The sequence below is a fragment of the Ailuropoda melanoleuca genome, chromosome 8 (assembly GCF_002007445.2).
Source record: "Ailuropoda melanoleuca isolate Jingjing chromosome 8, ASM200744v2, whole genome shotgun sequence".
NCBI lineage: Eukaryota > Metazoa > Chordata > Mammalia > Carnivora > Ursidae > Ailuropoda > Ailuropoda melanoleuca.
Genome location: NC_048225.1, coordinates 96,920,061 through 96,945,531, shown reverse-complemented (window position 1 = coordinate 96,945,531; position 25,471 = coordinate 96,920,061). Strand labels below are relative to the sequence as shown.

The window sequence follows — 25,471 nt, the reverse complement described above, 5'->3', positions numbered from 1 at the left end:
TCTGACTAATGTTAGAAAATAAAATTACCTAGTCACTTCCGGGCAAGCTCGGTGCAATTCAACTAGCTCTCCGTCACTTCACTCCCGATTTAAAACTCAGTCTCATTCAGGACTTACTTTCTTGTTTGTCTCCTTTCTCTCCTCCGGTTTTATGTTAAGTCTGGGGGAAGTGGAGCACGGACAAGGGGGTGGCTTATGTCAACGTTACTGTCGAGGCAGTAAGAAGGAATGTCCTATTATTTTGACCTTGCTTTGTTGTGGCTCTGTGTTGGCTTCAGCCTAGGGCAGGAAATGGCCTTGTCTTCTGAGATGTGACTTGTCCTGCTGGTCAGTGGCCCTTGTCTCTGCTCATCCTGAGACTATCTATGGTCCACTCTATGCTCTCCTTGTCCTTACCTCTGGGCTCCTCCGGGTAGGACTTTTGCAATCTCTCAGCCTTTCGTTGCCTTTCTTATGGATACAGGGTCAGTCGGGCTCATCAGCATCTTCCTAACACCTTTGGGAGATCCTCTGCAGCCGAGCCTCATTCTCCCCCAAAGCCCCTTGTAGCCTTCTGGGCCCCATTGTTCCCGTGTAACTGGAGCTGCGGTGAATGTCGACAAGCCTGTAGACCACTGAAGTGCTATACAGGACAAGCAAGGTGCAGTTCCCCTGGGTCTGGCACCTCCAAACCGTTCTGGATAGTTCCACCATTGTCCGTCTCCTCGCCCCAGCTGCAACCCTGGAATAAGCCCCCCGAGGGGAGCGGGAGGTCACACAGGAGCATCCAGAGCTAAGCAGTCTTTCTCCTGCCTGGATTCAGGGTGGCTCTCAGTGGGAGGATGGGATGGGAGATGGAGATGGTGTGGGGGTGGGGGTAGGACAAGCCCGGTTCTGCCAGGTTACAGCTCCTTTCAAAGGTTTTCCTTCTTACACTTCCCTCCTTTCAAAAGAAATCGTCAGATATCTGTAGGTTTTGTTCTCTTGTTTCGTGTTAACTCATTTTCCCCACGGCAGGGGTTAACCTGTGTCTAGTTGTCTGGGCTGGGGTAGGGTTTAAGGGAGGCCCACTGAGTACTAGGACAGAAACTTAATAAATGTTTGCAGGGAGGGAGGGAAGCACCCCCATGAAATGGTTGCTTCTCAGGCTGCCTCCGGGGCCCGAGATCTCCCACTCCATTTCCTTCTTCTGCACTGAGAATTTCCTAGATTCCATCCTGGTGTGGGCTCCCAGGAGTCCCCAAAACTATCTTAGCAGACACGCACATGTGCACAGCCCACCGGGCCTACGACCCAGCTTAGGGGCAAGGGAAAACAAGAAGTAGAGCGTAGGGAGGAGTCGGGAAGTCAAAACCCTGCATCTTATTTTGGGCTCAGCCACACGCTAGTGGTGTGATTGGAGACACCCAACTTCCCCTCTCTCACTGTGGCTTCCCCATCGGGAACTCAGTGGCCCTAAAGCATAGACCCTGCCTTCCAGTCCCGAGAGGGGAGGGACTGGTCAAGAAGATCCAGCTGCCCAACTCAGCAATAATGATGATGAGAGCAGTAATCATACCTTCTGAAACTTATGTCACATCATGTACTTTAAACTCCCTCCCCTTGAAATAATAATATGAGAAGAATATACTAATAATAAGAACTAGGGCTTCTCATTTGACTTTCATGACCCTGGGACTCAACATGGGCTCGGAACACGTGTCCTGGTCCTGGCTCTGCCTCTAACTTGCTGAGTGACCTTTGCCAAATCGATTCCTTCTTTAGGGCTGCGGTTGTTTCTTCTGTTAAATGGGAGGACTGGGCCACGAGGTCGCCAAGGCTTTTCTGGTGTTAGGGTTCCGTGTTTTTGAGTGAGCGTTATGCTTGATCCCTATGCTGCTGTAATGCATTACTGTAATTTTGCTGGCTTGAAACAAGAGAAATGGGTTCTCAGTTCTGGAGGCCCAGAGTCTGAATCAGGAGTGGACATAGCTGTGCTCCTGCTGGAGGCTCTGGGGGGGGGGGGGCTCTGTTCCNCAGTTTCCAGCAGCTGCTGGATCCCTGGGCATTCTTTGGCTTGTGGTTGCATCACTCCTATCTTGTCCCTGTGCTCTTATTGCCTTCCGTGTGTGCCTCAAATGTTTCTCTGCTCTCTCTTACAAATTCGCTTATGATGGCATTTGGGGTCCATTTGGATAATCCAGGATGATCACTTCCTCTCAAGTGCCTGGACTGAATCACATCCGCTATAACCCTTTTCCCAAATAAGGTAACATTTACAGATTCCAGGGATCAGGAGGTGAACATGTCTTTGGGGGGCCACTTCGTAGCCCACCGCAAGCATCCACTATGCCCATGATCAGTTTGAGTGAGGTCCCAGGAGATTCCAGATCAGCAGTGTGCTTCCCTGTTTCCCAAGGGCATATGGTCCAATTGAAGAGCCATCACCCCACACACCACTGCCAAGGAACAGCAGCAGCTGGGCAGTAGTCAGCGTGGTGAGGCAGTGCAGTCTTGGGAAAAGCTCACAGACTCCAGACCCAGAATGCCCAGGTTCACATCCAAGCCCGGCCCCCTGCTGGCCCAGGGGACCCTTGATAAGTTTCTTAGGGTCTCTGGACCTTAGCTTTCTCATTTATAAAATGGGGCTAATTGTACTTACCTTGTGTGTTTGTTACAAATATTAAGTATAATATGTGCAGTGGCTGGCATCTTACAGGTGCTTATGATTCAGTTTCAAATGAATGGGACAGCATAGACTTTCAGAACAAAGAGTGATTCCCACTGATCGATGAGGAGCCAAGGGCGGAGAAGTGGAATGACTTGTTCTAGTTCACATGATGAGGTTAATGACAGAGATGGGTCAAGAACCAAGGTCTTCCAGCATTAGGAAGTTTCTTCCACTTCCCAGAGACTTTACTCTCCAAATGAATTTTTTAAATTGTGTTTCCATGGGCAGCAATGGACTTCAATTTGTATCTTCAATTGATTCAGGGAAGATTGGAGAGGACCAAGCATTCAGGCCTACTCAGGTCCGACCCTACAGGCTGGCATCATCAGCTGGGTGCTCCAAGACCCTGGGTTGGCCCAGCCACCCACAGAGAAGGGAAGGCCTGAGATATAGGGTCCTTCCCCGGCCCTTCCCTGCCCTTCTGGCATTCTGGCAGCCCTCCCTGCAGATGGCGCTTATGAATGCGGCTTTTGCCAGCTGAGTGAGATAAGAGCGGACAGATGAAACAGCCTATTACTGCTGTTGACCGCCAGGTCTCTGCTCCCATGTGCAGATCTCTGGCTGAGTCAATGTTTAACCCCATCCAGAGTCAATGTTTAATCCCAGGCCAGCCAGCCCCGGAATTCAGCATTCCTCAGCAAACCAATCATACAGTCATGTCAGTGTCAATCCCTGGAAAATAGAAGAGTGACCGGGAATCTACCAAAGCTAAATATCAAGCCCCCCTCTCCCCTTTTTAAAGATATTGACTCTGTGGGATTATCATGTCCAAGCAGCCCTTCCCTTGCCATCAGCGGCTAATAGTCTAGTAATTCCTGCCCCTAGCTGTCTTCCACTGGCAGGAACACAGCGTGTACTCTTCTTGTCCTGGGCTGGAGAGAGCCACGGGATGGGGACTGTTGCCGTGGGTGCTCAGCTGAGTGCTGGGGCTGGGAAGGTGGTCCCTCAGGTGGCCACTGCCTGGAATCCCACCGTGAAAGTGGGCACTACAACCGTCTAGTTGGCTGAGCTCGGGTAGGCTTTTGGGGAGTTCCTGAGCCCAGACGTATGATCAGAGGCCTGAGCCTTTTCCCAGGTGAGCCTTCCTGTTACAGAGTAGGAGGGGGGAGAATTAGCTATAAATACTCTGTATTTGCCTGGCTATTGAGTGATTTCGTAGAGGCTCCCCAGGCCCTTCTTAAGGAGCTGGGAGCCTGACACCTGGGACTGGGACTGGCAGTATCACGTTGATGTCAAGAACAACCTGAACGAGGGAGAAGCCGGGGGATGACCAGCTGGGTGGTGGATGCGTGGAGGGTGGGGAAGAAGGTGGTTCTGGTCACTGGAGAGTGTCGGGGAGGGCAGCTTACCAGAGCCTGAGGGCTCTTCTTCCTTCCACATGAACTCACCAAGCCACCTCCTTCTCCTTGATGACCTGTGTCTTTGCCCACACGTCCCACCCCCCACCTGTTTTCCTAGTTCTGCTCACTCCCAATCAGGGAGTGAAAACAACACTTCCTCGGGGGCTACTGGGGTGGGGGGGTTCGTTTGTCATTTGGGAGGCGAAGCAGTGATGGCAGAGACTTCGGGGGGAGCCCCCCAAGACTGGCGGTGTCTAGCCCCAAGGAGCTTTTGTGAAGAGCAAGGAGTAGTGAAGCTGGACTGGAAAATTGGCCTTGGTCCAAAGGTTCTCTCAATTGCCCCAGGGCCAATCCCAGAGCCCCAGAGACTTTTAGAGGCAGGAACAAACGAACTAGCCTTTTCTGAGGTTACCAAACTGCTCTCTTGCCCTCTCCTACCTCCATACCTGGCCAGGGAGGAGCGGAAGGAGGAAGATTTTTAGAGTGGACATCCAAAGTCAATAGGCAGGGTGTCAGGTAACAGGGCCCAGCCCCTCTCATAAGCCACTGGGGTCCTTCTGCAGACGTGCCGTTTCCTTGTTCCTGGTCTGGGCCTGGACTTCAGCCCACGGTTTGTCTGTCAGATGGCCACTGGAACAATATCCTCTGTGATCCAATGCAGCCCATGCCGCTCTGAGCCTCAACATTCCCATCTGTGCAATGGTGTACAATCTGCTTTTTTTCGGGTGATGTAAACTGTCATTAATTTTTAGTTGTCTGCACAACACAGGTGGAGTTGTGCGCTGGCAAAATGAAAGAGTTAGGCCAGTTATATTCATTAACCGGTCTGCCCTTTACCATCCCAGGCTCTATGGAAGCAGAACTCCCTGATGCCCTTTTCCTGAACTTGTCCCAAGTGCAACATCGGCACTTGCGGGGCAACGTGGAAAACGCCTTTGGTCGTGGTAGTCCTGGCTCTCCTCCTCTTAGCTAAGATCCTCAGGGGAGTCAGGAATTTGTAACGTTAGGGAAAGAAGTGGCCCTTCTTTGACCTTCTACGCTCAGAGCAGAACTGGTAGATCTAGACCAAGTCAGCAAATAAGCAAAGGCTGGGAACTCGGCCAGAGGTTGGAAAAGGCAGAACAGAGAAGACTCCGGATGCTAACGAGGGAATGTGCGTCTTCAACAGAATGGGATCAAGGGACAAATAGTGGCTTATTGGCCTAGTGCCCCAGTGTGGATGATTTCTACGTGCCTCCGGAAGTGTGGCATAGTGTCCTCCCTTGCCTCCCTGCTGCCCTTCTGGGTTTCCGCTGACCCCTTGGGGAGCAGGCCGGGGGGTGACAATTCGTCCTTCTGCTGAGAGTGAAGGGAGCAGGCTGGCCCAGGGGTGGGGGTGGGGGCAGTGCCCGCGAGCCAAGTGGCGTCCCTTCACGGGAAGTGGAGAGCTTGGCGGTGCTGGACCCTGCCAGAGGGTCCGTTGGCTTTTGTGTAGACTGTCCATCTCCACTCAACATTCGTCAAGCTCTTAGCCCTGGAGTATCTGTACCCGTGGGAAATAACCACACAATTCCTGTCTCCTGGCTTAAGAGCATGACAGATCGTTCCGTGGAAACACCTTCCCTTTTGTCTGACTGAAGCTGTGTTGAAGCTGATTCCATATTTCCCAGACTGCACTGGCTGCTGGAGGAGAGGAGCAGAACCCCCAGCTCTTAGTGGAGAACAATCACAAGTTGCCGGGGGTGGGGGTGTCAAGCATTTGCCCTGGGTTACCTGAGATGGACAGAATAAAAGATCTGAGCTCGCTAATGCCAGTAGGGACCTGGGGGTGAGACTTAAATTTTTAGCTCTCCGTGAACCTTTTCTACTTCACTTAGCCAGGTTAGGAATCAGCCCACTAGGTGACCAAAGAAAACAAATTACTGGAAATGATTATAAAAGCTTCTGCGCATGGGCCTAACAGAGGAAAACAAAGAAGGACCTGATCGGACGCCAGGGCATAAGCCCAAGTGCGGAGGAAGGCAGCGTGGGGCACTGGTAAGGGTTTAACCACGGAGGTACACGGCTTCATGTTCAAGTCTCTGCTTGCCCTTTCCCTAGGAGTCTACTGCGTTTCTCGGACCTCGGCTTCTGTGTCTGGGAAGCGAGAATTCTCCGGTCTGCCTTACAGAACGGTTGCATCCAATGCAGTGTGAAGACCGCGGGCAGCGCCTGCTGCGTAGAGATACTGCAGCGAGGAGCAGCCGTATCAAGAGCTGCGCCCTCACGGGGAGGACCTGCTCGGTCATGGGAAAGCCAGGGCTCCCTGCATCTTGGATTCACAGTCTCCACGGAGACTTCCCCGATTCCAGCCTAGCGATGGTTGTTTCCCCTGCCCCTCGTCTCAGGAATGTGACTACCATGCTAGCTGGGGATGGAAGACAAAAAAACCAATCCCTGATCATCCCAAGTGATGGAGTTGGCCTACTTTGTCTGTTTGACTCCCGCCCTACTCTGGGCATCGGTTAGCCCATAAAGGAGGGAGCTGTAAAGACTTGGGGCTGCCCCATTTCCTTCCAGACCTTCCCTCAGATCTTATCTCTGCCCAACTCCAAATTATAGGCCCCGAGACTCTAATCTTGACTCTGCTCTGACCCTTTGAACTTGTACTGGCCCCTCCCCCTGGCAGACGTCAGCTTCCCCTAACGCACCCTGATGTGGCAGCCGGCTCTACTTCCGATGTCACCCCTGACTCCAGCCACTTGGCCAACACCCTTGCCAGGCTGGTCCCTTTTTTCCCCAAGATGGGGTCATCAGGCTGGGCATCCTTCCTGCTGAACCCCAAGCAGAAAGTGTTACAGGAGTTCCGAGGAAGGAGAGGTCCCTGAGAGGGGTAGTTGGGGGAGGCAGGGGGAGGCAGGGAAGTTTATGAGGAAGAGTGGGGTCCAATCCTTGACATCAGAGTGGGAACAGGACAGTCTTGTATGCTTTCATGGCTTAGCTCAGGGATTGGCAAATCACAGCTCTAGAGCCAGATCCAGCTAACGCCTGCTTCTGTAAATAAAATTGTGTTGGCTCACAGCCAGCATCATTCGTTTACGTATTGTCCTTGGTCGCTTTGGTGCTACAACGGCAGGGCTGTATAGTTGTGACAGAGGCTACGTGTCCTACAAAGTCTAAAACATTTACTGTCAGGCCTTTGACAGAACAGGTTTGCAGCCCCCTGCTGTAGTGGTACCAGCTTTCCCAGACAAAGAGCCACCCAGTCCAGTGAGATTGCTTCACCAAGACGCCACAGTCCAAAATGCTGGGGAAACACTCATAGAGTCCCCACACCCCAGAGCTAGTCACAGGGAACCTTCGTGTATTAAAGGTTCCAAAATATCGTACGCTTAAGAACCCGTTTATTGTTTAACCAGCATTTCCCAAACTTGTTTGATCTACCGAAATTTTTTCTTCCCCTTAGAACACCTCTTAACAATCTTGAGAAGCTCGCATTCTGTGGACACCCCCGGTAAACACTACGTGGGTGGAATGATCCTGTACTGACAGTCCTCGGCCTGACCCTGCTCTTATGGGCCAAGTGACCTTGGTGGTGTGACATCCACCCCCGGGCCCGCTTCCTCATTGGTTGAGGGGGTAATGTGGTTGTCCTAGCTCCTCTATCTCTCTTACAGGCTTTTCAGGCCAGTCACTGAGGTGATGTTCACGAAAATGGTCTGGAGCAAGATGGCTGCGGTGTCGTTGATTTTTTTTATTAGTTTTGATTTGATACATTGTTCAGCAATGGCGGAGTGGAGAAAGCACTAGATCAAGGTTAAGAGTTCCCTTTTCTGATCCTTACTCTATTAATAACTGGGCTTAACCAAATTACTTCTCCCCACAGGGCCTCAGTTACTTCACCCTAGACTCTAAGGATCTATTAGCTCTGAAAGTCTATGATTCCATTTGGCTAGATACATTCAACTTCACTACGTATCCAAAACAATGGGGTCTCCCTCACCAACTTTGAAGACTAAATCTCCGTGATTTTCTGGGAACACTGTCTGTGCCCTAGCACCAGCTGGAGGGTTTCTAGTGTTTCTGACAACAGAGGACCCAAGGCTGATCCTTCTGGAAATGTCGACCCGATAATTCTCAACTTGATATCGAAGTCTTTCCTTTCTTTCTCTCCCATTGCTCAAATGCTGCTTTGCCCAAACATGAAGTTCAGACAGCTGGTGAATAGATTTGGCAAAACAAAAGAGCAGATGTGACCCCTGAAAAGACAGTGGGACCAAGGGTGGAGTGAAAGTTCCCCGATAGGCATGGAATGAAGTGTTTATAAAGCAGAATCCACATAAAATTCCCTCTGGCCACCTTCTCTGTTAACACTGCCCTCCCCTTAAAATGACCATTTCCCAGCTTCATCAACAGTCCTTGATATCAAGGATTTATAAGCAGTTGAACAACGGGAGCTTTATGAAGAAGGTGAGAATCTACTGAAAAATACCCCCCTCATCCACAAGTTTAGGAAAATCCCGGAAAATCTTGCCTGGGTCAAAAGGTCTACGGCATAACAAGTATAGGCTCAAATGGGGGGGATAATTTGAGGAATGGGGGTTGTTCTTTTTGGTTTCTATGGAGAAAGCACCTGCCGGTGGAGTCAACCAGGGGAACTCCCAAATGAAGGTGACTCAGAGCATCTCAGAGGCCACTGAGCCCATGCCCTCCAGGCAGCCTTTTAATATTTATTGAGGACCCCACTGAGTTGGAAGTTTTCTGGGAACTTAGTGAGGTGGATCCAACATGATTACTGCCCTAAAGGAGCTTAGAATATACTTGAGAAGGCAAGCCTTGTATATGTGATTATGATTAAATGTGTGCAGCAAGCTGAGTGCTAACAGATTTCAGGAAAGGGGGCAGCAAGGGCTAAGCACGATGGCTAAGAAGTTATAGTAATTGGAAGCCTCTTATAGTTTCCTACCCCCAGGAAGGGCAATTCCACACTTTCCTAGGTGACCTCCATCAGGGTTCAATCAATCCTTTCTTGAAGCCTTCTTTGAGTCATGCATCACCTGTGGCTGTGGGAAATGCTTAACCTTCCTGGGCCCAAGGATGGCCGGCCTCTGCTTCCCCAGATGGAGCCCCACTCCATTAGCTCCTCTTCATACAGGTGGAGGAAGGATGAGAAAAGGCTGAAGTTATGGTGTTTTGGTCCTGCTTCTCTTTCCATGGTGACTGAGCGGCTTATGCTTCCATTCCTTGGGGTCCAGGGCATGTCTCCGGGACAGTCAGACTGGCCTGGGGAGGACGGTCATCCTGGAGCATACTCCTTCCCACGTGGGCCAGCTGGTCTGGTGGGTGGCTCGGTTCTAGGAAATATGTCATCTGAATCAAGGTGACCTCTGCCGTCCTTTCTGTCTCCTGAGCTGCACAGACACAGAGCATGTTGTGAAGGGACCGGGAACTGAATTTGATTCCCTGAGAATCCCAACCCTCAACCCCCACAAGACGTTGGGAACTTCCTGTCACAGAAGAATTGCCATGGAGCCCTTCGACTGAAACAGATTGGGCCAGGCTTTTGGGGTCCTGGGTGTGATCATCTTAGCCTCTTCCACCTGCTCCCACAAATCTCACCCTCTCTTCATCAGAGCTAACCACCACAGGGCACTCATTTTAGGAGAAGAGGCTTTCAGCCGGGCCATGTAGAGGGCACAAGCGTAGTTTGCTCCCACCTCTGGTCCCAGCACTCCTGCAATCCAAGGCTGGGATTGCTCACGTGGTTCACACGCCTACAGTTAGCATCTCGCCATCCTCTCAAGGGCTTCTCCTTCAGCTCTGGGATGTCACTGAGGCCTAAGTACAGAGATGATTCTCCCATTTCATTGATAAACCAAGGCCAGGAGCGATTACACGGCTCAGACTAGAGTAGCATTTCTCTATCCAGAGGTCCTGGCACCAACTCTGACCCCACCTAGTCCTGAGGGTGTCAGATCGGAACAAACACTCCCTCCCCAGCCTTGGGGGGACTTCAACTCAACTCACTCATCTTCTTGGTCCGGAGCTTCTTTTGCAATAGGCCAAGAGCCGCAAGTGTAAGGGGGCACAGCACCGTAGAGACGGGAATCAGGATCCAAGAGATGTTCTTCTCTCCTGGAAAAGCGCTGGAGTGGAAGCAGCCAGTGAGGAGGAGGGAAAGAGCACAGGGGAGGGAGGGTTGGAGCTGGACAGGAGGCTGAAGGGCATTTGGCCCTCGCCCCTCACTCTACAGGTGAGAAGCTGATGTGAGGGAAATCGGCTGCCTTCATTCCCACAGCGGGTTAGTAGCAGAGCTGGGACCAGAACCCCTGTCTTCAGGTTCCCACGCCCCGAATCCTGGTCCCTACTGCAGGGCCCGTGTGTGGCCCCACTGTGTGCCACAGTGGGAAAGAGGACTGAGTAGGTCCAGGAATCTACCCTGGGCATTTGGCTCTGCCACAGTTTTTCCTTGTGGCTTCAGTAAGTACCTCCCCTCCCTAGAGCTTTTGTTCCTCATCTTTTAAAAAAAGTCCCAAAGGTTCCACTTTAATATTTCTGTTTTCTTAATGTTTAGATTTTTACTTGAATACTACATGAAAATACTCAGGGTTTCTTAGCAAGGACCCTTGAACAAGGGAGGATCTGTGATTTTTATGGTCCTTGCCCTTTGCTGTCCTGGGGTCACAAAGAGAGAAATGAGTAGATGAGTGGGGTACAGAGGTCAGCCCATGGGGGAATGTGCCCAGAGTGGGGCAGATATGGAGCCCCGGCCAAAACAGGTCTGGAAGTTTACCTCATCATGGAGGACCCCTTGCCCAAGGGCCTCATAGATCCAGCAGCTGGGGCCTGGCCTGGTGTGGCTTGGGGATCGCTGTCTCCAGCAGGCATGTCTAGGTCCCCTTTGGTGGCTCCCTCCTCAGACGCCGTCTCTATGCTGGTCTGCCTCAGGGTCCACACACTTGCAGCTGGGGTAGTTCCTTCAGTGGAGCTCAGGACTTGGGGCTTAGAAACAGTGGTCGCTTCTTGCAGGATTTCCAGCACCCATTTTTCTGAGACCAGAGTTGATGGCCTACTGGTCCCTCTGAACTTCCCAGTGACATCCGGAGCTGTTCTGACTCTCTCTGTGTCTTCTGGTAGCCCATCGGCCTCTGTAGTTGTCTCCCTTCCTTCCTCGCTGGGCCTAACCCTATTCGCTGCTGAGCCTCTGGTGTCCCACACCCAAACACCTGCTGTCGTATTGGACTCGCCTCCAGTTGTTGAAGCTGGACTCTCTGGAATGGGGACTGTTGCCCAGACAGAACCCTCTACCTGGCTGCTCGTCACTTGAGCGACTGCCTCAGTTGTTCCTGGGGTCTGCCCTCCCTCAGCTGACACTGTTGTTTCGTTGGTTCCTGGAGTCAGAGCAACTCTATCCCACCCTGTCCCCTGTCTTTCTATAGTCTGGGTGGTTCTTGAGGTCTGTCTGTTGGCTGCTTGTGATACTGTTCCAAAGGATCCCATGACGAGCTCACCGGCAGCTGGAGTGGGCATGGGGATGTTGCTGGAAGTATCTGTGAATGGAGAGGAAGACCACATGGGAAGGCTCCCCCGGTGCCTACAGGATTTAGCAAAGGATGCCAGACTCAAGGTGCTTGCTCCCAGGAATGCGACCTCACTAAGCAACACAGTCTTTGGTCAATACGTTGGATAAAATAAAAATTAGTGAAAATCAGGTGTATTTTCTAGCCTGTTGCAAGTATTGACATTCCACAGTCCTTTCTCCTCGTTTTATGCCCACATACTCTCTACTGGGCCGTCCTGCCCTCCGCGGCTGGCCCCTTTTCCACAGCCCAGCACATACTGCCCCTCAGACAGAGCAGGAGGTCCCAGCAGATGGCTAGAGCAACATCTAACCAGACAAATGCAACGCCAGGCTCTGACCGCTCCCTGACACGCCACCTTGCCTGGCTGGCCACTGCCTGAGCACCCTTCTGTGGACTCTGAGTGCCCAACTCCAGGTCACATCTCTGGAACCCGCCACGCAGAACATGGGCCTGGTAGCTGTCAGATGTCTGCTGAGGGGCTGGGTCTCAGGAAGAGCCTCTTCTGTCCTGTGTATCTTACCTGCTCTGCTTCTCTGAACAAAGAGATGTCATGAGCTGAAGTGGCCACATTTTTCAATTCACTCCCTTCTTGGAGTCCTCTCCAAACATACACAGAACAAAATTTGGGGAATGTGGGTGGGACAGCTTGCATGCATTCATTTAGGCAGTTTTTCCGAATATCCACCTTCCTTCTGAAGGTAATTTCTTTCCGAAATGCAAGCCTCCTACTTCCTAAAGTCCTTGCTTTACTCCAGCTTTTCCTCGCCACCCCTCCCCCCGCCTCAGGCTTAAAGTTCTCTTGGACCTGTCACTCTGTTCCAGCACCTTCTCCTTCCCAGCATTCACTTCACCAAACTTGACCCACCGACCTTCAGCCCGTACCTGCAGCGACGGTCAGATTCATGCTGAAGAAGAACATGTTGTTTCTGTTTCCGATGCCACAGCGATAGCGCCCCCCGTCATCCGGGGACAGCTGGGACAGCCGCACCACAAACAAACCTCTCCGCGGGAAGTCTGCCAGGGCCACGCGGCCACGGTAGCCAAGGTGAGTGTAGTTGGTGGTGGACACGATGGTGTGGCAGATCCACGTCACAGGGCTTAGGCGGCACCAGTACTTCCTCACGTGCTTGTTGATGGACAAGGGGGTGTAATGGCACTGGATGGTGACAGCTCCCCCAGTTTCCCCTGACACCAGCCTCGGGCCCTTCAGTGCATTTGCAGCTACAGGCAGAGGAGGGGGGAGAAGAGTCAAAGGAGAAGGACCTTTGGGTATAGTCACTGTTTGGGGAGTTACAAGCTCCAAACTCTGCCAGAATTAGGGAACAGGTTGAAAAATGCCTCCATGAAAGTGAAGTCAAGAAGAATCAATACGGATATGTTGGAACTTAGCCCACTGGGTCAGGAGTACCCCAAATATGGAGGGGAGCTCTATCTAAGGCTCCATGTGAGAGACAGAAATGCAGGAATACTCTTACCAACTATTTAACTACTGCCTATCACGTGCCAGATGTTCCCATACAAGCGCGTCCAGAGCCTGGGTCAACGTCTGACGGAAGGGCTATGGGTGGTTTGATGGAATACGCAAGAGAGATGGTAAGTAGGTGAGGACAGATGAATGTGCTTTCCCCAGAGAGGGAAGGGCGCCCCAAACACAAGAATCCTGGTCCACTTAGTGGGTCCACCCCCAGACAGGTGGCTGAAAAATGCTCACACCGGGCACTTTTTATGTAGAACTATAAACAGCCGCATACCACCATCCAAGCACAGACGAACGATAGCCTGAATACGTCTACTTTGGCAATAGGCGCAAATCACACTTCAACGTGTCTACGGCCTGTTTACTAAATGACATGAACTTGACCTGGTGCAGGCGGAAACAAAGCTTGTTCTCGCATTGCCTCTCCATACTGGCTCTGCTCCTTGATAAATCTCAGGCATAATTTCAGGTACAGTAACTTTCATAGTCTCACTTGGATAGGAAAATGTCCGGTCTGGTCGAAAACTCTATATCCAGTCCAGTCCGGTGACTGGTTGCAACTCCAGTTTCTTTGCTCTACTCCTTCCTCAATTCAGAACTGCTGCTCACACCCCTCGGGGAGTGCACATGGAGGGGCAGAGGGGAAGGTGAGAGGGAGAGTTGCGGTCTGTTCATCATACTTTCCGGGCACAAGGGATGTCCAGAGCTCTTCCTAGAACTTTGGCCTCCCAGACTCTTCCAGGCCCCCTGGCTACATTTCCTTCCTTGAAAGAACTGCCTCTCTTGCTGGCCTCTTGTGCCTCCTCCACCACCACCATGCCTATGACATCGCGCCACCTGCCCTTCTTTTTGTGGTCACAGTCCTTTCTGGATGGCCTTTGTGGTGGAGTCCCCAGGCCAGGTCCTTCCTGTAGGTCCCACATTTGGTCACGGGAAGCACACTTTGGTCCTGTTGTCAGGAGAAGCTGGGACATGGGGCAGCTTGGTGAGTGACTTTCTACAAGTTCCTCTCTTACTTGACTGAACATGAGGGGGAAGTGATCCCTCCTGTCCCCCAGGGCAGGTGGAGGCGAGCACAACACAGTGACATCTCTCTCCAGAACAGCTCTTCCAGCGAGCTCGGCTACCCTCTCATGATTCATCAGATGGCTACGTGGGGGGCTGTTGCTGGCACAACCCACTCTCCAGGCTCTCTCCACAGTCCTGGACAGGAGCTTAAACATCTTGCTGTAGGATGTGGGTGCCTGGCATCTATCAATTTATTCTATGTCTTTAGGACCCTCTGAAGCCAAGAAGGCTCAGGGTTTTTTGCTTGTTTGTTTTTAAAGATTTTATTTATTTATTTATTTGACAGAGAGAGAGAGAGTACACAAGCAGGGGGAGCTGCAGAGGGAGAGGGAGAAGCAGGCTCCCGCAGAGCAGGAAGCTTCATGCGGGGCTCCATCCCAGAAGGCCAAGATCATGACCTGAGCCGAAGCAGATGCTCAGAAGGCAGACGGTCAGCCGACTAAGCCACCCAGATGCCCCAAGAAGTTTCAGTTTAAATCCAAATTTAATATCCTGTTGCCAAAACTGGCTACAGAATTGCAAAGCCCAGTGCAAAATGAAAACGCAGAGCCCCTTGTTCGGAGGTTACTAACCCCTGTTCACTATGGTAATAGCAGACCATTAAACCAAGCACCTTCAGGGTATGGGCCCCTGTGACTGCTCAGAGCACGTGCTCATGAAGCTGGCCTGCCTGTTGCATACGTCTTGAGGTCTAACAAAGGAAGACTCAAGGCCATAGGTGCTAGGACTGTAGCAGTACTCACCATAAGTTTAATTAGATGACATGCCACCAATTATGCCACCATTAATAGAGCTAAATGGCCACTTGTCTTAAAAGTCAAGAATATTCATGGTTACAAACAAGGACCATCTCAGGACAACAGTGATGGTGCCCTGATAAAGTGTTCATACCCCGGATCTCAGGAATTCGTGCAATCTACACGTGGCACATACGAGAGGATCTCTGCTGCATTAATCAGCCGGATGGGACAGTCTGACCTCGAGGGAGAAGGCTGATTAAGAATCCTAAATGAGGGGGCGCCTGGGTGGCACAGCGGTTAAGCATCTGCCTTCGGCTCAGGGCGTGATCTTGGCATTATGGGATCGAGCCCCCTTCAGGCTCTTCTGCTATGAGCCTGCTTTTTCCTCTCCCACTCCCCCTGCTTGTGTTCCCTCTCTCGCTGGCTGTCTCTATCTCTGTCGAATAAATAAAATAAAATCTTTAAAAAAAAAAAAAGAATCCTAAATGAGGGGCACCTGGGTGGCTCAGTCGTTAAGCGTCTGCCTTCGGCTCAGGGCCTGATCCTAGGGTCCTGGGATCGAGCCCCACATCGGGTCCCTGCTCCACTGGGAGCCAGCTTCTTCCTCTCCCACTCCCCCTCCTTGTGTTCCCTCTCTCGCTGGCTGTCTCTGTCAAATAAATAAATAAAATCTTTAAAAAAAATTCCTTAATGAGCTCTTGCCATGAACATTTTTTCTTTTATTAATACCAGATTTTACTTGCCCTTGAGAACTCATTTGGTGAATTACTGATCAGTAGCCCTTAGTTATATATAATTAAGGTGTATATATATTATATTACATGTAATTTGGAATATATTTTGTATGTGTTATATATAATTTGGACTGTTTTATTAGTCATCTGTGGGAATTAAAGAAAGGGCTGGCATTTTACAATCAATGTGGAGCCCACCTGGGTTCCCTGATGCAGATTCTCAGCACTTCAGTGGAGGTGGGGGCCCTGCACTCATTCCCCCATCATTTCCCTGCAGCTGTCTGAGGCTCTGGCTTCCCCCGGGAAAGAAGCGAGGGGGGCCTGCAGATGGAGGGAGCCCAGGGACTGGAGACTGACTCGGTGTGAGAGAGCAGGGGAAGCCTGGGGCAAGACAGAGGGAGAGCGGTTGCACCTGAAGTGGCTGCCTCCTTCATTCAGCAGAGGGGCGAGAAAGGAGTGAGTGTTTCCTGGGCCAAGAGGTGGGGCCCGGAGGGGAGAGGGCCATTCCACTGGCATCTGAGATGGGGTCTTCTGTGTAAAGGGGTCAGAGCAGAACCTAGGCAAAGGGAGGAGATGGACCATCAGGGGACCCTCTAAGTTCACAAATGCAGCCACAAGAGGAAGAGCCAGCTCTAAACTCCTTGCCACCCCATCAAGTAAGAGTTCCCTGCCTTCTGCCTCGCCTCCCTTTGGCTCCTGGGACCCTGCTGGGGTCCCCAGTGCCAGCTGCTGACATGGAGAGGAGAAGGAAGAGAGGAACAGAGGAGAGGGCCACCCTGTCCCCGGTGCTGCCTTCCTGACCACAGGCCTGGGGTGGACATGAGGGCGTATCTTTGAAGGAAGACTGGAGTGCTGACCAGAGTATTTTACGGCACCCTCGAAAGTGTCCGATTCAGCATTTGAGATTCAAGGAATTGAGTCAGGACCCTTACCTACATTCATATGTTAGCAGAAAAATCATGGGCCTGCCTGAGTTTTCCCTTGGGGTCAGGGGATGCCTGCTTCTACTGAAAAATTTTAAAAGGGGCTAGTGGGAGACTCAAATAAAGAGATGGTGTGATTATATGACAGAGCGGTCCCGCTCAAAATGAACGTTTGATTCATTAAAATTCTGATTTGTTTATAAGCCAAACACAATTATTCATCCTTTTTTGGTATTACCAGAGCATTTTCATTCATTCGTTCGATGGTTATCTGTTCCGGGTCTACTCAGGACTAGGTTCTAGGTACCAGGCACTCTGGGCACATACTCACCACATTTCTCAATGGTTCCCCGTTACCATCAAAATAAAATCTGGACTCCACAGCACGGACACAGGGCCATGCGTCATTTGAGCCTGGTCTATAACTGGCCGGCCTCACCATACCAGCCTGCCAGCACCTATGGTGCAAGGACTCTGTCCTCCACCCACCTGTCCCTTGTGACTGGCACGTGGCTGGCCCTCCCTAAATGTGTGTTGACTAAATCAGTAGATGCCGAAGTGTAAATTTTATTTATTCCCCTAGTTATTTGTAGAGTCTGAACGTTTCGAGGAGGGCCATTCTGCATCTTTAAGCCCCTCGTCCTGGGCCTGGCACTGAGTGTTTTTGTAATGGGTGGGCATGAGCAGTGCCCCTTCTGTCTTGCACGTGCATGCCCTGGAACCCTCATCCTGCAAATGCAGCCGACTTGCAGCCATCAACTTGAAGGGAAGAGAGCAGAGATATTGGGAATATCGTAACAGCGAATATTCTAGAAATGAGCAAAGCAGGCACTGGCCCTCTCTTGTGAGCTCTTGCCTCGCTCATTCCCCCCTGGACCCAGACCTGACCACTCTCTGGATGCACTGCATGGCCTGGGATCCCGGGAGAGAAAGCCAAGGGTATGCTTAAAGTGCCGAGGCAGTGCCGAACGCCGCTGAGCGGCCCGCCAGGAATCTCTGCAGCCTGGAAGGCACGGGGCTGGTTTTGCAAGCTCCGAATCTGAGCCGTGCTTGGGACTCACCTTGCAATAGGCACAACATGAGGAGGATGGGCGTTTTCCATCCTGCCCTCTGGTTGGCGACCTGCAAAAAACACTGTAGTTGAAGAGGTCTGAGGGGGGGCAGTGAGAAGCTGGGGTGAGCAGCAGGGAGACCCGGGGCAAGCCCTTTCTCATTCGAGGCCCTCAGTGTGCCCAGTGTTGTGGCTGGGTGGGCTATATCTCACCAGAAGCAGGACGGGGACTGCCCTCCCTAAGAGAAGCATGACTCCATCTCCCCCTCCCAAGCATGTGTGTATGGCCCGGGTCCCCACCACCAAGGCTAAGATGGCCCTACCCTTGGGGTTTCTGTGTTCAGAAGAGTTGGAACACCCTCTGTAGGATCCCAGCCCCCGTACCCACTTGCCAGAGCGGAGCTTTGAATCTGGGGGAAACCTTGTGTCCTGGAAAGACGACACGCTTGAGGTTTAAACGTAGGCGGGGGTTGTGAGGCTTTGGGGGGGGGTCAGTTTCCTCCCCGGGGGAATGAGCACATGCGTCAGGGGATTGTTGCACAACTGAAACTAGATTGTGTTAGGAGTGCTGGCAGTGTGCTGGGTACAGAGTAGCTCCCTCCCCCTTCCCTCCTCACCCCTTCTTTCTTGCAGAAAGAGAACTGATGCCTTCAAAGGAAGCTTTCTGTTTTGCTGGTGGGGTGCCTCCAGGCAGTAACAAGGACTTAGAAATCAGCTCTCAGGACAAATAGTTGTTGGGACAAGGGTCCTATTCTCTTTCTTCTCCACAATTTCTAGGAAGCCCTCCCTGCTCTCCAGTCCATGCTGATGTCCCTCTACTCTGGTCTCTCCTGCTGGCCTGGTGGGACGTTGTGCATCATCTCTCTATCCCCAGGCTCTGGGACAGAACGCAGCATGGTGCAGAAGCAAGACCACTCTCGGAATAGATGCCACACTGATCCCCACTCAGTAGTCTTTTATTGCCTGCTGCTGATGAAGACAGAGATCGTGCCTTGTACTTCATTTGTATCCCCCTAGTGTTCTCATGGATGCTTCTTGGTTGATTAAAAATCTGTGCTTTAAATCTACCTACTGCCTGCAGTCCTTAGGACCTATAAATTTAGGAAGAAAGAAGGAAGGAAGGAAAGAAAGAAAAAAGAAAGAAAGAAAGAAAGAAAGAAAGAAAGAAAGAAAGAAAGAAAGAAAGAAAGAAAGAAAGAAGGAAAGAAGGAAAGGAAGGAAGGAAAAAGAAAGGAAGGAAGAAAACGAGGGGAAACTAAAGTGAGCCATCATAGTCTCCTTCCCCCTCTAATCCCTACCTCACTAATGTTGAGAACAGGTGCAGACAGTCAATGGTCTGGCCCAGGGGCAGGAGACCCTCACCTCTGACCCTTGCCCAACTAGACTAAGTCACACTAAGGCCACTGGCCAGGCTGGGACATAGGCAAAAGGAGAGGAAAGGGGAATGGGGGAGGCGAGAAGAAGAAGAGGGAGAGGAAAGGAAGGACCAAGGAAGAGAACGTAGAGGACGGGAGAAAGGTCGAATCCATGGATTGGCCCCATAGCTGCAAACTGTCACCTCAGCTTGGCTCCACCCGGCTGTCTCCCCTAAAACCTTGGCCCGCTCTACCCAGGTAGCGCCCCAAGAGTGGAGGAAGTTGGAAGAGTCCTTGGGCTCCTCACGCCTCCTTCGTGCCCTCTTAGCGATGCCCCTGCCTTGGGCACCAGCATGGCAGCCGAGGCCCTCCCCGCCGTCCAGAGCTTCTGGCTGCCCGCCGTCACCTGCAGGCTCTGCCAGGTGTGCCTAATCTGTTGTTTGATTAACGTCCGCCAAGCCCAGGCTCCTCGGGGCTTGTTTTCCTAGCGCACTAGGTGCTGACACGGCGCACGTTGAGGTCAAAGTCTCAGCACCACACCACCCAGTTCCTCTGAAGTCCCCTGGTGGAGCAATCTCCAGGCTTGGGAGCAAAAGCCACCTCGCCTCCGAGGGGCAATGAGGAAGCACAGAGTGTGAGATAAAGCTCTCCAGGGAGTTACCAGCCTTGACTGGAAGCTGAAAGGACAATATTGGAGGAAATGGTCTCCAAGCCATCCACCCGACCTTCAGAAAACCTTTCCCCAGGACATAGGGAGCCCCAGCTCAGCAGCCTGGGCTACAGGCCTCTGTAATAATGCATAGCATTTTAGGGACTGAGGGCCACGGGGGCAGCAGGCTCTCGTCCCTCTGTCCTGCTGGGAAGGGCATCGACTGCATCTCCAGCGCAGGCTGGCGTATGACTCACCAAGTCCCTATTGCCCCCGTAAGGCCCACTTCCCTTCTATTCCCTAGCCAGGGCTCAGGAGCCTTCGCTTTGCCCGGGGCCGATGGAATGACCTAGAGCGAATGCACCCCCGTCTTCACTAGAGCAGAGCTTTGACCCTGTGACCCCCAAGTCTCCTCTTTCTGACATTTCTTGGTTCTACATGAGTCAGGGCCTCAAAGGCATCATGCACTCTGGTGGGAGGGAGAGCCAGGGTGAGCAGGAGAATGGGGAGGCAGGAGGGCGATGCTGTGGCCGAACCCCAGGGTCCTTCCCTGGCCTCCTGGGTGTGAGCGCAGCCTGCTCGGGGAAGGGCCCCTGAATGCCCGCCGGAGAGTTGCTGCTGCAAATCACCACCACCGCCACCACCCCCAGGGGGACAAGACCCCAGCCGCTGGGGGGAAAGCCGAGTCTCACCTGTCCTTCTCCTGGCTTAGCTGAGGCTTCTCCAGCCATCTCAGTCCAGAGATAAAATCCACCCGGACTTTTCTCTTTACTCACTCTCTTTCTGAGATGCTGGTTTTTGAACACCTTCTAGCTTCTTTTCTTTAACCTTGAGACTGCGAAGGCAGCCCTGGTGTGCTGGAAAGCAGCTGGAGCCACAGGAGAAGCTCCAAGGGCAAGATGGAGTTGGCCCCTCAGCTCTCCACACTGGCGGCAAGCCACTGCACCCTGCGCCCTGCCTGCCTGTTCTAGGAAGGAGCCGGTCCCGGTTCCTTGTGGTCTTCACTGTCACTTAACTCCTGCAGAACTTTTCCAGGGGTGGTCACAGTGACGTCAAGGATCCACATTCTTCCATCTCTCATTTCCCCTCCAGTCCAGGGCCCCAGATTTTTCAGGATGCCCCAGTTTAGCTGGCCCCTTCAGGATGAGTGATGCAGCAGTCTGGGGAAGCGAGACAATTCAGGAGAGGAATTCCCCTGTAGTCTGGCCGGGCAGCTGGTGTCTTCTGCTGGCCTGGCCCCTTCAGCACCCAGAGAGAGTCAGTTTGGGTCACAGACCTCAGTTCACCTGCATGCCTGGTAGTCCCTAATTCATGCTCCGGATGAAGCACAAGATAGGAAATGAGATGATTTCCATGGAAAGAGAGCACTGACAATGTGGCTCATCCAGGAGAACAGCATACTTAAAAATATTCCATTTTGCTTTGGAAAATATGGTACGGGTGGGTTCTCTTCTTCATAAAAGATGCCATGCCTATCTCCGTTGCTTTTAAACTGACATCAAAATGACAACTAAGGAGCCCGAGGGATGGAGGTACTGCAGACTCTAGTGAAGGACACTCACCAGAGCCCCTGATGGACACTGTAGCATCCTTGGGCCAATTAGAAAGGGCACTTCTTCTTTAGAAAAATCAAGGCAGTCAATATATTGCTGTACTATAACCATAGATAGTAACACATACTGTCTACACATTCCCACTTCCAGGTTTGAAGACAGATTGTGGGTAGGAACTGTGTCAATGAAAGCAATAAGAAAGGAAAAGAAATAATAGCATAGGTGGTCCCAGTGGGGCTGGGACAAGGTGGTCTTTTGTGTGTCTGCCAGTTTCTGAGTGCACAGTGGTGTGTGCCACTATCCCAGGACTTGGTTAGAAGGTCCAGATTTTCACAAACACCTACAGCCTCTCATATAAGTTAGAAGACATCCCCTCAGCTGTGGCATGCTTAAGCAGTGCACAACCTGAAGAACTGTACATGGTGGCCCTGCTTATCCCCAGAATTGAATGGTGGTAGAGAGGGTTAATGCCTGGCTACATTCTCCATTCCCAGCTCCTCTGGGAGCAGTACAGCATTGTGGGTGATCACGTAGACTTTGGAGTTAAGACTCCTTCCAAGTTAATATCCCAGCCCTACTTTTCCTGGAAAAATGATATGGGTCAGATTATTTAACTGCTTTATTCCTTGTTCTCCTCATATGAAAACATGAGATAATAGCACCTACCTCATAAAGTTATTTTGTGGATTAAGTGTGACAATCCATGTAACTTAAAGTTTCCTGCATGTAGCAAATTCTCAGTAAGCGTCAGCTGATAATATTAATAGCTCAGCTTACAGCAACAGAGGGCAGGTGTCTTTTAATGATCAAAGCCTCAAAAAAGAGTCCCTTTTGAAGGTTTTCATCTGTTCAGTGGTCTGCTCCTTTCTTTTTTCCTTCTTTCTTTTTTCTTTTTTCCTTTCTTTCTTTCTTTTTTTGTGCCATTTGATCATTTTAGCATTTGAAATGCTGCAAAGTTTTCTGCTACTCTACCTATGCATGCAAGCTTTTTTCTTTTTTCCTTTTTTAAAAGATTTTGTTTATTTATTTTAGAGAGAGAGAGAAAGAGAGTGGGAGGAGGGGCAGATGGAGAGGGAGAATCTCAAGCAGACTCCATGCTGATCACGGATCCCAACTCAGGGCTGGATCTCACAATGCTGAGATCACGACCTGAGCCAAACCAAGAGTTGGATGCTTAACAGACTGAGTCGCCCAGGCACCCCTGCAAGCTTTATTCTATCCTAGTTATTAGCAAGAGAGACACAGCCCTTCACCCCCTCCGTAACTCAAGTTCTGGTGAGAATACAGGATGCTGAAGAAAGCATTGTTTAAAAACACCTGGATTACCACTACAAGGCCTTGATCACTTAGAAATTCCTAGAGGAACGTGAACTATGAGACTTGTCACTCCTCCAAAGGATAAGAGAAGAGAGTATGTGTATAGAACAAGTAATCATTTTATAATGATGTTTAACAGGCTTTTACAACCTCCACATCATTTAGCTGATAGCAAAGATTGCAATCCAGCAACATTCACAGCCCTCCAAACACAGAAGACTTCCCAAAGGCAGCCAGGCAAGTGCTGAGATGGGTTTAAGTTCATGGACAGACTGCTGGTAAAAGCACAGAGGAAAGAATCCCAGGAGATGATTTCATAGCTCATAGGAGTATCGCCTAAGACCTTGGCATCGATGGCTACAGGAAATCCTGATCAAATAGCTCTCAGCACAATCTTTCTGGAGTGAAAAGTTTGGGGACTGAAACAAATATATATCTTACTGGTTGGAATCATTTCATGATGCTGCTATTTGACATAGACATGGTCCTGTGATACTGAAACATGAGCCCTTGCAGGATGGGAGGGGCCCCCAGTAATTAACTTGCCACCGAGGAACGGTGTTCTGCTCTATTGCTGGCAGGTTGGACGGTCATGAGCAACAAAGCTGAACTCAGCCTGGTTCATAGGAGCTAAGCTGCCTGTGGGAGCCCGTGCACAGCCCTGTCCCTCCGACCGGGGCTGCATCCCTCATGGGTCTCTTGTGCGAGCAACCAGTGCCTGCTGTGGGCTGCTGTCAGATGGCCAAGTCATTCTGTCTGCTTGGTAATCTACTGCTTCTTCCCAATACAGCATCTTTCCCCAACACCTATAACCCTGATATGAAAAGGCAGGGCCACTGACACTGTCAGCCAGGACCTGCGACAGAGCCCTTCCCTGTTCTGGGCCCCACTCAAAGGTAGAAGCTGTGAAATACTCATTTGAAATGGAGCCAGGAAGCCCTGAAGGGGGCGCTGTCATGCACTAACTACATTGCACCCAGCTTCACTAGCTGGGGGAAGGAAGGTAAGAACTATGGACTCTGAGAAACAAACTGAGGGCTTCAGAGGGGAGGGGGGGTGGGGGAATGGGATAGGCTGGTGATGGGTAGTAAGGAGGGTACGTATTGCATGGTGCACTGGGTGTTATACGCAACTAATGAATCATCGAACTTTACATCAAAAACTAGGGATGTACTGTATGGTGACTAACATAATATAATAAAAAAATGTTTAAAAAAAAAGAATTATCTGGACATGGAGGGCAGGCTTCACATAGGAATTTCTCTCCTTCTTTTAAGAAAAAGAAGGAAGATCCCTCCCCGCCCCAGCAACAATGCACCAACCACCCTGTACGGCAATGAGAACCTGCCACAACCTCCAACACTTCTTCTCCAATGAACTTTTGTTTAAAACAGCCCTCCCCAATTTCCTCCTAAAAGCTAATGAGAGCTGACCTTCCCTTTGTCTCTTTGAACTTGCCTATGGTTTACCAGAGTTTGCTTGTCCTGAATTGCAATTTCTCTCCTATTCCTGAATAAACTCATTTTGCTGGAAAAATAACTTGCCATTTTATTTTTAAGGTTGACCAAGCATGTCATGGCTCTCGTTGTGTGGGCCAGAGCAGTATTTCTGGGTGTGGGATATGCTCCTCCGGAGCCAAAGATGCCCACCAAGTATGTGCTTCCTTCCTTGGGGTGGGAGGTGCAAGATGGAATCTTGTCTTTTCCTTGGGATGAGGTTTCCTGGCGGGCCCTGATCATTGGACCCCTAAAAATACTACTGATGTGACACTCGCCTGATCTTTGGAAGTTTTACCTCCCATCCCCTGAGGCATGCACACCTTACTAAGGCCTCCGACATGCCAGCCACTTCTTGCTCACAGGGCCTGATTAGCATAATATCATCCACAGATCGAGGTAACATTCTTCAGGATGCCCGGATGGTCCAGATCCCCTTGGACTATAGTATGACCGAGGGCAGGGGAGTTAACATAGCCTTGGGAAATTGTAAATATATGTGTTATTTACCCATATAAATGCAAATGGTCTCTCATTCTCTTCTCTGAAGGAAATAGCAAAGGATGCCTTCACCAAATCAAGGCTACACACTATGGCCCCAAGGCCATGTCAGTTCTGCTGTAAGAGATAAATAGACTCAGTAGCTGGAATTGGGGCCAATATTTGATTGGGTTTGCAGTAATTTATAGTCATCCTCCAGGGTCCACTAGGTTTCTGCAGAGGCCAATTGTTGAATTGAATGAGGCATCACGGGAACTACTACTCTGCATCCTTTAGACCCTTAAATGTGATACTAATATCAACAATCCCCCCACCATGTGATATGGTTTCGTATTTATTATCTTGCCTGGGGGGTGGGGCCTTGACCTTCCTCATTACCACAGTTCTTAACTGCACAAGCCGAAGACCCGATGATCCAACTAACAAGAATGTCAACCCAGTTACTCATTTAAGGACTGCGGAGATTACCGTTAGACATTAGATGAATCTGCAGACCCAGTGGGCACACTGTAAACCAGACCTTGGCCAGAATTTTATTTCTGACCTGGCCCCCATATACCCCACTAGTTAGAATAGGGGGCCGTGATGATGCTTTGGTTCTCTGGGTATCATGTCAGCTTGCACTCCGTGTTCTAACATCAAACATTTGGGAGTCCCTCTTCCCCAGTATACGCTTCCCCAAATAAATGCTTGTGGGTTCCTTTAGAAAGGACTTGTGGAATCATTACTGTGTCTGTTTGTTGTGGTGTTGCAGGGTTTTGTCTCCTGGGAATCTGGCTGAGTCTGAGTCTGAAAACTGGCTCAAGTCCAGAAAATAAGCAAGAGATCATGACATGTTATTGGGGCCACTGCCTTTAGACTCCTTGTCATCCATCCTTAACTTCTAATGATACAAGCTAAGAAACAGTTTGTTGGCCAGGTGTCTATTTTGCCTCTAGGAATATCATGTTCTTTTAATCATCCCCATTACTGCCTGTGAGTCAGGACCTTTGGCTGCCACTCCCACCCTGTTGCTCATCAAAATGACTGCATCCATC

The 25,471-nt window shown here is 50.8% G+C and overlaps 1 protein-coding gene and 1 long non-coding RNA gene across 2 annotated transcripts in view; one reads left to right on the top strand and one right to left on the bottom strand.

Annotated features, from left to right (window-relative positions):
* The window catches only part of LOC117803444, a 28,610-nt gene extending 21,578 nt beyond the window's left edge, over window positions 1-7,032 (top strand). Inside the window, exon 3 of the long non-coding RNA XR_004627316.1 lies at window positions 6,109-7,032. This is a non-coding gene — a long non-coding RNA (uncharacterized LOC117803444). The remainder of the gene's footprint in view (window positions 1-6,108) is intronic.
* Window positions 7,033-9,055: 2,023 nt separating this feature from the next.
* On the bottom strand, window positions 9,056-20,363 carry FCAMR (Fc fragment of IgA and IgM receptor). Its single transcript, XM_019809367.2, is given in 7 exon segments — window positions 9,056-9,398; window positions 10,015-10,133; window positions 10,781-11,537; window positions 12,453-12,791; window positions 16,002-16,145; window positions 17,574-17,634; window positions 20,260-20,363. Coding segments are annotated over 7 exon segments (1,641 nt in total). The 5' UTR covers window positions 20,299-20,363; the 3' UTR covers window positions 9,056-9,216.
* Between the last annotated feature and the right edge of the window lie 5,108 nt (window positions 20,364-25,471).